At 36.0% G+C, this 12038-nt stretch overlaps 1 protein-coding gene across 1 annotated transcript; it reads left to right on the plus strand.

Moving 5' to 3' along the window:
- Positions 1–3220: 3220 nt before the first annotated feature.
- On the plus strand, positions 3221–3708 carry LOC6036603. The gene is made up of 2 exons (XM_038250798.1): positions 3221–3491; positions 3548–3708. The coding sequence occupies exons 1-2, from the start codon at positions 3242–3244 to the stop codon at positions 3706–3708; spliced, it is 411 nt and encodes a 136-aa protein (XP_038106726.1). The 5' UTR covers positions 3221–3241.
- The last annotated feature ends 8330 nt before the right edge of the window (positions 3709–12038 follow it).

The following is a 12038-nucleotide window of genomic DNA, read 5'->3' on the forward strand; positions in this document are numbered from 1 at the left end:
GTGTACTAAACCAATAATGGTTGAAAGGTATTTCAATCAACTATCTTCAAATCACTCTACAGGGCAATCCAACCACCTCAAAACGTTGCACGACATTTTTTCGTGATGTCGCATGCAACATTTTTTGAAGAAGAAGAGAACAACTTCCCCGGCTGATGTGGGCCCTTAAAGATAAAGAAAAATTTTGACCATGTATTCATTTGAAAACTGTGTATTTTGTTGAAAAGTCTGGCCACATCCGAAAACAGATGGATATTTCGAAATTTGAGCGGCAACTCGCCCAGGTTCAGCACATTAGCTTTTATCCGCATTCAGAAGAATCAAAATCGGATTCAGGGGAGCTGAGAACGACGCGACACAAAATTTGGCAAAATTTTACCACACACGAACATCACTCGATCTCCACGGAACTTATTTTCTCAAAATTCGAGGGTTGGAGATAGACGAGTTCTGTCAAGATGAATCGATAGAGCGTCGAAAATCAATACAGTGTGATTTTTTGGCAATATCGTCTTATTTACGAAGATAAAAATGACGTCCAGCCATAAAGTAAGAACTATACCCAGAAAAAAAAAATGTAAATTTACCCAACACTGAAACCATGTTTCATACGTAAACATGCTCAATGTAAATTTGAAAACCAATGTAAAGTGTTGTATTTCATTTAAAGGACCTTCATGTAAAATGAGATTCAACGTAATGCGTGTATCAAAAGTAAATGAACCCTCAACCTCTGAAAAATGGCAAATTTGAAAAATGAAAAACATGTAAATTTAATTCAGATGTAAATTTAGTTGAAATGTAAACGCTAAAATCATGTATATTTAAATTTCAAGGTTGCTTTGCGAATGACAGCTCAAGGCGAAAAAACAAAATTGATTCAATGTAATGTTTGGTGCGTAGTGAAGTGGAAGTGTTTTGAAGAATCGTCATCACAAGTTAATGTTGGATTTATATTTTGTGTGCTGTTGATTTTCAGGGAAACTAGATTGGGTACTCGTAGTTTTGCTGGCAAGTTCTTTTTCGACTGGTAAACGGTTAGTTTTTTTGTTCTTTGTTGTTCGAAGTTGGGTATTTGTTGCAATTTTTTCGACTTCCCGGTAAATCATACAAATTCTTGGCCGGATCTTATCCGTAAACTGATCCGGCAACATGTTTGGTTTGCTTATGTGTTTAGAATTCCGTAGTTCCGTAAGTTACAAAAGCGCGAAACCTCGGATGTAAACAAACAGTCTATCCCACTTGCTCTAGTGACATTTACGTTGAGTAAGAGGGGGACAGGCTGTTTGTATACATCAAAGGATTCACCCTGGTGAAATTTTACTGCGGAATTATTTGTAGTATGAAAATTATTTCAATCTTGAAACAAAATTTGTCAGCACTAGACCAGACGTCTGCAGAAAATGCTTCTGCAACTCTGTTAAAAAAAACTGGGTTCACAAGCCACACTCACCTTTCAATTTTGCAAAAAAAAATATATCCAGATTTTGAAGTACACTTCGACGTCGTCGTGCTATCTTGTCGCACCCGCCATTTTGACGTTCCGAGAAAAACGCATTTCAATGTTTGACCTTGAATATTCAAAAACGAGAGCACGCAATGTAAACAATAACAAACACGTTTTGTTTGGCTCACCATTCTTCTGGGTTGCTGGAGTCCCGAGTTATAATTACAAATGTTTACGGTAGTCTAGCGTGTACGTGCGACAAACGCATCCTGACTTTCCTGGCCTGAAATCCCTTTGGCCTTTTGTCGCACTTACATCAATTTTCATGGAGTGACAAGATAGCACGACAAGATTGAAACTACTTTCATATGTAAAGTGACAAAAATGCACGGAGTTTTTCGGTTTTTGTTGAATATCTCAGGATTGAAATCGAATTTTGGGGATCTGTGAAGGCCAAAAGGTGAGGCATTGTGAGCTGCACAAAATGGCGTTCTTAACTCAATTTGGCCCAAAATGCACGTACGACAAGTTAGCACGATGGCGACGACTTGCTGGGGGCCGGGCACTTTCTGCTGAATGTGGCTTGTTCTCCATCTGTGTTGATTCCAATTCTGTGAGCAGCTTGGAAATCAAATAAAGATTGTCCGCAAGTTGGTCGTAGTTGGCGACAAAAGGAGCTCCACCGTTCAAAAGCTTTTGACTACATCCCGGGTTGAATCAGTACAACTTTCCTGCGTAAGATTGCCCGACTTGATTTCTTGGGAAACACCAGGTAAATATTGATATTGATTAAATTTACTTACTATCGATTGTTACGCTACCAGCAAGTAAACTCTCGACAATTTTCAGCAAACTATATTAAACTTTTAAATTAGATGGAAAGAAGTTTTTTTTTGTATTCGAAAATTTGCAACACTAATGACAGTAATGACATTTTTGAAACGCAAACAAAATATGTTTACAAACAAATCAATTTTTTTCGGGGTTTGCACGCAAAATTTGGCATGCAAAAAAGGGAGTCTCCGAAAAAAAGCATTTACTCAAAATTGAGTATGCATACTGTAAGGAATAAATCAAGCAAAATAATGTAAATGGACCAAAGTCGCCAGATGATGTTTACATTATGAAATAGACGAATTAGATTAGATGTGTTTTAATCGGCCTGATTTTTCTTTTTTTTTTCAAATTTATTTTTATTTGTTAGAAATCTTCTTTTTCTTTATTTTTTCTATTTTACGGCCATCTGAACCAATACTTCTAGATTTTTTTTTAAAAGTCCAATAAGCTATTGTGTTTCATATGTTTATAGTACTAAAAAAAGAACCGGACTTAAATAATAATGCTTAATAACATTTGTTGTTCGTTCAAAAGAAAAATGTAAAATAGCTTAGTGGGTCATGCAGGCTGGTTTTATCCGCTATCACGACTTAACTTTGTTTTGGGAGCATTTTAAAGACATATTTGCACAATATCAAGCAATTTTTAAACCGATTACTCGGAAATTGATTGAAACCCGATCGAAATACTTATTGGTTATAAGATGAGCTTCCGTCCTTTGGATTACTGTTTTGGATATTATATCAAAACAAAGTCGTACATATTTATTTAAATTTATGATCTAAATTAGTTCATTTTCATAAACTGTATGAAGCTCGGAAACAAAGCCTAAAAATTAAAAATAGTAAGAATTGATTCATTTAGGAGAATGCCACTTGAAAAAAAATATACAAATAATTCAAGCAAAACATGTAACGGGCCTTTGTGTTTGTGAGCATCGATCCATCATTCCGGACCATGCTGAAGCCGATCGATGGAGGACGCTACGAGACCAAGTTCGAAATTCTGGACATGTACCAGTTCAAGGTGGACTCCGACCGCAGCTGTACTCTAAGACGCAGGTCTCACACCCATTACGAGCGGTTCATCCCGAGCATCTACGTACTACGAGATTACGGAACTGCTGGTGGAACAAGGGTTGAAGTGTATTTCACTGCACGAGGCTTCCGCCAAAGGCAAGCCCAAAACTCGTTAATCGTTGATCAAGGTAAGAATCTGCTCGTAACTGAGGTACCTGTGTTAAAACTGCCTTCTTCCTTGCAGCGCAGCGCTTAAGTTACAAGACAAACCGACGGTGCTGGACCCGGTGCAAAGTAGGCAATCGAAAACCGAACCTGCTACGGGCAATTCACCCTACTTTAAAGAATATCGATAAGTGTCAGTCGACAACATCAACTACAAGAAAGTGCATGGTTGCAACATGAATTTGCGTCCTCCAGATGATCTTGGTTGATTGAATGAATGCTTAAATTTAGTAACTAATCTCCTTTCATTTCTTATCAGCTGGTCTTAACTACTTGGTGGTGGAATATTTGGTGGAGAATGGTGCTGACTTAAACGCACATGACAAGGGATGACTGATCAGCTTGCCTCGTCGTTCGACCATCTGGATATCGGACGGTTCTTATCGCCAATTATACGAGTCTGGATCTGGCTGCAGCTGAGGACGTCAAATTCTTGCTTCAGGGTGAGACTTCGCAAGCACCCACCGTGCCCAGTGGCAACACTGGATTGCTGGGAGACCACTTGCTCCCCGACCAAAAATCTTCCGCCTACGGACACCTTCTTCACTATGAATTGCAGTTTCTTGAATAGACGAGGCAGGTGGGACAATTTTTTAAACATCAGAATAAATTGCAGAACTAATTTTGTATTTATGTTGCAGGTCCCGGTCCTCAGGTGCCTCAGTCTGGCGCAGGATACCGAATTAAAAGTCGAAATGCTGCATGACGACGAAACACTGCAGAAAGTCGCCAATGTCCGCCGTCTTCGCTAGTTGGCAGTTTCAACATTTGTTCGAGGTTTGGATCTGTATAGCTGTAAGTATTGAATGCTTTTGATTATCAAGTCAATTCCGCAGAGCTAAAGTCACAAATTATAAGCGCATTAGGTAACTTTTTTGCGTTTAGTATAATTTTATATTACTCCGTTGAATTTGAAATCTGATGCTTTTCTGAAAGCTTTTAGTCAATTGTAGTTTGGAATTATTTTCATTTGTTTATTTCTGAACGATTATAAGAACTGTTTCAATAAAGTTCAGTTCTTCAATCGATTTGATAGTCAAACAAAAGAACTATTTTCAAACAACATTTGGCTACAAAAGCATTTGAAATTTACATCGGATTTAAAATTCAACGGAGTAAAAAAATTTTCGGCTTCGGTAGATTTACATCATTTTCATCGGAAATTTACTTGTTTTGAAAGCGCTGTTTGTTCGGCAGATTTACGTCGGAAGACATGTAAATTTCAGATGAAGTTGTTGTAAATTAGCATCTTTAATGACGTGCACTTTTGGTACATCATAAATGATGTAAATTTACCGGATTTTTTTTTTTCTGTGTACCTTTCTTTAGTAAGAATGGCAAAAATATGAAAAATAATGGTGTTGGCATTTTTAAGTAGTAGTTAGTAGTGAGTAAGTAGTGATATACAAAGCAACTCTTAAAATAATTTTTCTGAATATTTTCAAACGATATTTCACCCAACCTTATGGTACCTTCAAGAGCAACCCAACAGACTTCACCCCAACCAAGTGAAATGCGATCCACAACCCCGTGTAGAGGAATCCCGGTCTGCGTCGCCCTTCACCGGCAGGCAACATGGCAGCAGTCGGAGCGCTGGCCCTCCCCAAAAAAAGCATTCCTCGAGACTTAACTTTTCGGCGGGCCAAAAAGGCACTAGCGAAAGCACTGTTTCGCATACTTGGCAGAAGCTTTTATTCAGCAAAATCCGACCCTGACTCGTTGGGGCTGGGAGTTTATTTGATGTCAAGACCTCTTGAGGGGAGGGACCGCGGGGGGGGGACTTCACCAAATGAAAGGTATGTGGAAATGTGCCCTCGCTGCTCTCGCAGAGAGGGAAGAACACTAGAAAGGAAACATTTTCGCATTCTTTTGACTGTTTTCCAGGGTTGGAGATTTTTTCTTTCCTAAAAAAAATGCTTTCAAGGGCTGTTTCTGCCACAAACACACACACTCGCACGCACATATTGTTTTCCAGTTTGTTTGCGTGCTTGCTTTTTTATTTGGACTTTCAATTTTTCCACTTGAGCTAGGCAGCTTGGGGAACGGACCGAGGCCGATTCACTCTCGAAACAGGCCCATAAAATGCGCTCCATGAAGTTTCGACTCGAGTTTAATGGCTCTGACAGATATTTTATTAAACCAGACCCGACCAGGCCGGACCAGCACAGCGAGATTTGGGCTCTCACTTGAAGAAGAGAAGAGGGCAGTTTCCAATTTTGGGGTCGTCGTATGCAAAATATGTGAACTGAACTCACGCATGGGTCCAGAAGGAAAGTGCATGAAAGAAATTAAGGGTTAGAGAGGTTGGGATGGCATGAGATTTTTTTTTTTTTAATTCCAGCAAATCCAACTTTTGAAAATCTATGGTGAAATTTCGCATAGATTTTGAGTATGATTAAATTGAGACTAAAAATAGTGTTTTTTTTCTGTTCGACGCCTAAAGGACAAAAATTAATGGTGATTCTTGTATCTTGTTTCTTGAGCAATTCTCTGAGATTTTTCAATTCAGCTGAAACTTTTTTGGTGCATTCGGTATGCCCAATGAAGCCATTTTGCATCATTAGTTAGTGCACATAACTTTTCATACAAATTGGTAGCTGTCCATACAAAAATGATTTATGAAAGTTCAAAAATGTGTATTATTTGAAGAAATTTTTTGATCGATTTGGTGTCTTCTGCAAAGCTGTAGGTATGAATAAGGACTACACTGAAAAAAATGACACACGGGAAAAACAAAGTTTTGCATTCTTAATTTAACTTTTTGTCACTTAAACTTGATTCATTTTTTTTTTTTGTTTTGAAAAGTTAAGAATGTCCCCTAACATGAATTGCCAACTATCTGAAATTGAAATTGAAAATTGAAGTTTTCTAAGTCTCACCCAAACAACGCACCATTTTCTAATGTCGATATCTCAGCAGCTTATGGTCGAATTTTCAATGTTAAGTTATGAAACGTTCGTGAAATTTTCCGATCATTCCGAAAACAATATTTTCATTTTTTTTTTAATCAAGATCATAATTTCAAAAGGGCCAAACATTCAATATCACGCCCTTAAGAAAGGTTGGGCTTGATTTAAAAAAAATGAAAATATTGTTTTAAATAAGTTTCCATTTTTGTTTTGTTGTTTTGTTGTTTTGTTGTTTTGTTGTTTTGTTGTTTTGTTGTTTTGTTGTTTTGTTGTTTTGTTGTTTTGTTGTTTTGTTGTTTTGTTGTTTTGTTGTTTTGTTGTTTTGTTGTTTTGTTGTTTTGTTGTTTTGTTGTTTTGTTGTTTTGTTGTTTTGTTGTTTTGTTGTTTTGTTGTTTTGTTGTTTTGTTGTTTTGTTGTTTTGTTGTTTTGTTGTTTTGTTGTTTTGTTGTTTTGTTGTTTTGTTGTTTTGTTGTTTTGTTGTTTTGTTGTTTTGTTGTTTTGTTGTTTTGTTGTTTTGTTGTTTTGTTGTTTTGTTGTTTTGTTGTTTTGTTGTTTTGTTGTTTTGTTGTTTTGTTGTTTTGTTGTTTTGTTGTTTTGTTGTTTTGTTGTTTTGTTGTTTTGTTGTTTTGTTGTTTTGTTGTTTTGTTGTTTTGTTGTTTTGTTGTTTTGTTGTTTTGTTGTTTTGTTGTTTTGTTGTTTTGTTGTTTTGTTGTTTTGTTGTTTTGTTGTTTTGTTGTTTTGTTGTTTTGTTGTTTTGTTGTTTTGTTGTTTTGTTGTTTTGTTGTTTTGTTGTTTTGTTGTTTTGTTGTTTTGTTGTTTTGTTGTTTTGTTGTTTTGTTGTTTTGTTGTTTTGTTGTTTTGTTGTTTTGTTGTTTTGTTGTTTTGTTGTTTTGTTGTTTTGTTGTTTTGTTGTTTTGTTGTTTTGTTGTTTTGTTGTTTTGTTGTTTTGTTGTTTTGTTGTTTTGTTGTTTTGTTGTTTTGTTGTTTTGTTGTTTTGTTGTTTTGTTGTTTTGTTGTTTTGTTGTTTTGTTGTTTTGTTGTTTTGTTGTTTTGTTGTTTTGTTGTTTTGTTGTTTTGTTGTTTTGTTGTTTTGTTGTTTTGTTGTTTTGTTGTTTTGTTGTTTTGTTGTTTTGTTGTTTTGTTGTTTTGTTGTTTTGTTGTTTTGTTGTTTTGTTGTTTTGTTGTTTTGTTGTTTTGTTGTTTTGTTGTTTTGTTGTTTTGTTGTTTCTTGTTTCTTGTTTCTTGTTTCTTGTTTCTTGTTTCTTGTTTCTTGTTTCTTGTTTCTTGTTTCTTGTTTCTTGTTTCTTGTTTCTTGTTTCTTGTTTCTTGTTTCTTGTTTCTTGTTTCTTGTTTCTTGTTTCTTGTTTCTTGTTTCTTGTTTCTTGTTTCTTGTTTCTTGTTTCTTGTTTCTTGTTTCTTGTTGCTTGTTTCTTGTTTCTTGTTTCTTGTTTCTTGTTTCTTGTTTCTTGTTTCTTGTTTCTTGTTTCTTGTTTCTTGTTTCTTGTTTCTTGTTTCTTGTTTCTTATTTCTTGTTTCTTGTTTCTTGTTTCTTGTTTAGTTTTTTTTCTTTTTTCGTTACTTTTTTCTATTTTGTTTTTGTCCCTCCCCAGATCCTTCCAATAATCAACCCAACCACGCACCAATGATTACACTTTCCAACTTGGACCAACCGCAAGAGGAAGCAATAACAACAGCAGCCCTAAAAAAGTGTCTCCCAGCACGTGCTGCCACCTGGGGAAGGGGAAAGGAAAAGGTGTGCGTGTTGGTTGCTCTACCCTTTTATGCGAAAATCAGACCACATTAAACGACCGGAAAATGGAAAACACTGCAAACATAAACATGTCCAACCCAGTTCATTATACCCTGCTCACCTGTCGGAAGCGAAACTGAGGCCGAAATCGAGTTTCGGTACTTTTTGTTACTACTGCTGAAGGGAAGGTACATTTTTGGGACTAATGTTTGGTTTCAGCATTCTTAATTCAAGATTGCACTTTTTTATTTAAAATAAAAAGTTACAGATATCCAACCATTACAAAATGACACTTTTGAAAAACTTTTTTCGTTTCAAACTAAAACCAAAATCAAATTTACACTAAGAAATCTCAGGGTTTTAAAGATATAATTATTTTGCTTTAAATTCTTATCATTAGAACTCACGTCAAGATCTTTAAAGCATGTCACCCTTAACAGCACACCCGTCATGCGTCAGCTCGTTTAAATCCTCCGCGCGAACAAGCAATTTAATCCTGGAAACGATTCGCGACGTGATTTGATGCTCTCGTATGAATTTCTTAATTTGACGGGGTTTTTTTTCTCATCCCCCTTCTATCTTGTGATGGCATCACCGTATTTAATTCAATTTTCATTTCATGCTACACCGTACATTTAGGTCACAGCAGTTCATCCCACCTTCTGCACGAGATTGTACAACCCACCCACCCACATGTGAAGATGATACATGACGCTCCAGAGGGCGCAACCTAGCCTTGGATGAGCGGGTTGGTAAACCATCACGATAACCGGGTTTCTGCCGGCAGCTGACGGTTTTCAATATCTCATGCTCAGCGGGGATGTCCCGTGGTTATTAGGAAAAACTTTGGCCATGTTGTAGGCCTGATGGGAAGTATTTCCAACGGAGATAGGGAAACCACTTTAGAGTGCAGCCCTGGCCAAATTCCGGCTGTGCTGTTAAGCAGTGTTGCCAAGGTATGGATTTTTAAAAAGTGTTTTAAATTTACAAATAATTTTCAAGAAATGGGGCATTCACTGTTTTTAGCGAAACTTTTCCCACCGAAATTTTTTGGTGTTATTTTAAAAACCAAATTCTAGTTACCAGCCCTGAAGCATTCATTGGCACTCTTGCCGAGCTGCATAGTCTTCGTCCCATCTCATCATCCAAACTCAGCAACGAGTTCCGCCCAGCCCAAACACCCACCCTGTAACTAGTGGAAAATCCCAAAACCAGGCCTTCCCACGGATCCATCGTCGTTGCCATGTGATACTTTGCTTCGCCAGCTTTGCTTAATAACGCGTAAAATTACGGCCATGATTTAGGGCGGATGCTGCTGCTGCCACCATTGTGCCGCGAGGCCCAGGACCTTCCCCAGAAAAGGCCACCCACCACCCTGGCATCCACCACGTGTCATCCCACACACAGTTGAAAGTGGGCTCGGCCCCGGGTGAGATATCGAAGATGAGACACGCTTCACTAGTGGGTGTGTTAACCTTCTAGTGTCCGCTAAACATAAACTTGAAATTAAATTTGCATTGGACTCATTGGAACAACCATAAATCATACTTCTGACCACTGTTAATTGAATTTTTAACTATTGTTGCTCCCCTCTTCGATTTGCGTAAAACTTTGTCCTAAGGGGTAACTTTTGTCCCTGAGCACGAATCCGAGGTCCGCTTTTTGATATCTCGTAAACTATGTCATTTTCCTTTACTCGACTGTAAAAAATTTGGAACATGACATTTTATTGTAAATTAAATGTACTTTTTTTTTCACTCTTTATTGACCCAGAAGGGTAATTTCTTCATTAAGATCTAAATTTTTCGTGTTTTTTTTTTCTAAATTTGCAAGGTACCTAATAAGCGCAAAAAGTAACTCTTTCAAAACTTTTTTTCCGTAAAATCGTGATAACGCGTGATGGTTACAAGCAAACCCCTTTTGTTAATATATCATTTTTTGTAATTGTCTGATCTTAAACTTTGTAGAATATTGTTACACTCTAAAAAATAACCCTGCAAATTTAGAAAAAAACACGAAATTTAAAAATGAAAAATTTTGTTCTGTTTTTCCGTTTGTTGACGTTTTAGCCTTTTTGTTTATTCAGCCTCCTGTGATCAAAGTTGATTTTACGTAACTTCTTCCATACAATTTGCCGATGCTCCTGAATCGGTTCCAGAGTGGCCAAAGTTTCAATTCGCGTTCAAACAAAACCATCGAAATTTTATATATATATAGATGAAAAAAGTGACCCCCTTGTGGGTAAATGTAGAATCGAAAAACATTAAATTTCACTTAAAATGACATGTCTCAAAAAAAATTACAGTTGAGTAACGGAAAATGGCAGACTTTTTCAATTTTTTTTAGTGTTTTTTATCAATGAAAAACACGTTTTTCGACATTTTGAGCAAGCCATCAAATCGGGCTTCCAATTTTACATTAATGTCTCTGACACCAAATTTCTATCTCATTACCGTTTCAGACTGCAAATTATTGAAGAAACATGTCTTTATTTGCATGTTCAAAACTAGAAGGGGTTGTACCGCCCCTCCATCACGATTTATCAAAAAACGGACCTCGGATTCGTGATCAGGGACAAAAATTACCTCTTAGGACAAAGTTTCAGGCAAACTGAAGAGTGGTCGGGGCAGTTGATAAATTTTTATTTATTTTTCGATTGATCATAGACTTTTTAAGGGCCTTCACAGTAGTATATTATATAATCTGTATCTTGTGAACGGAATTTCTGATGTTATTCATGGCTTCCCAAAATGATAGATAAACAAAATTTGTTAAACAATAAGAAAAACACTCTCTGATAAATTACTCATTTTAATCCCACAAAGCAATTTTCTACGAAATCGGTCATTTTTCTTCAATTTTATTTTTTTGTATTTTTTAATCCGGCTGAAACTTTTGTGGTGCCTTCGGTATGCCCAAAGAAGCCATTTTGCATCATTAGTTTGTCCATATAATTTTCCATACAAATTTGGCAGCTGTCCATACATAAATGATGTATGAAAATTCAAAAATCTGTATCTTTAAAATCAAGACTAACATTTCAAAAGGGCCAAATATTTAATATTACACCCTTTTAAAATGTTAGTCTTGGTTTAAAAATTTTGAAAATATTTTTTTCGAAATGATCGGTAAATTTCTCGAATGTTTCATATTTTAACATTGTCAATTGGACCATTAGTTGCTGAGATATCGACGTTAGAAAATAGTGGCTTGTTTGGGTGAGGCTTAGAAAACATCAATTTTCCTGTTTTTTTAACCAATGGCAATTTCTCAGCAACTAAAAGTCGTATCAACAAAGTTTAAAAAGGCAAAATATAGAGAATTTTCTCAGCTTTTCAAAAATATTTTTTTCAGAAGTGGGCAAACATGTAAACTAATTTTTAAAAATGAAAAACCGCGACTATTTTTAAAAAAGTCACCTGAAAATGGCTATAACTTTAAAACGGGGCACTTTATCAAAATTTCACTGAAGTACCTTTCGATTGAAAATTTGATTTTACATCGAATCATAAAGTTGAAAAAAAATTGCGACCAAAATTTTGATTTTTTGAAAAAATATGTATTGATTAAAAAATTCATAACTCGGTCAAAGATTTTTTGCACAACCTGGAAATTTCTGAAAAGTTGGCATTTTATGTCCTCTAAAACATATCAAAAAATGAAAAAAATTAAAAATAGTGTTTTTTTGCAAATCAAGTTTTAGTGTTAAAAATTTAAATAAAAAATCACCAATTATTTTATCGCGCATCATTTTTTTCGGTGTAGTCCATATCAATACCTACAACTTTGCCGAAGACACCAAATCGATCAAAAAATTCCATCGAAAGATACCGAATTTTGAATTTTCATAT

The sequence above is a fragment of the Culex quinquefasciatus genome, chromosome 2, assembly GCF_015732765.1.
Source record: "Culex quinquefasciatus strain JHB chromosome 2, VPISU_Cqui_1.0_pri_paternal, whole genome shotgun sequence".
Classification (NCBI taxonomy): Eukaryota; Metazoa; Arthropoda; class Insecta; order Diptera; family Culicidae; genus Culex; species Culex quinquefasciatus.

Bases quoted from the DNA above. Each gene is read 5' to 3' on its own strand.
- LOC6036603 (XM_038250798.1), top strand. From the start codon at position 3,242: ATGCTGAAGCCGATCGATGGAGGACGCTACGAGACCAAGTTCGAAATT. The intron at 3,492-3,547 runs GTAAGAATCTGC...TCTTCCTTGCAG, and splicing joins CTCGTTAATCGTTGATCAAG to CGCAGCGCTTAAGTTACAAG.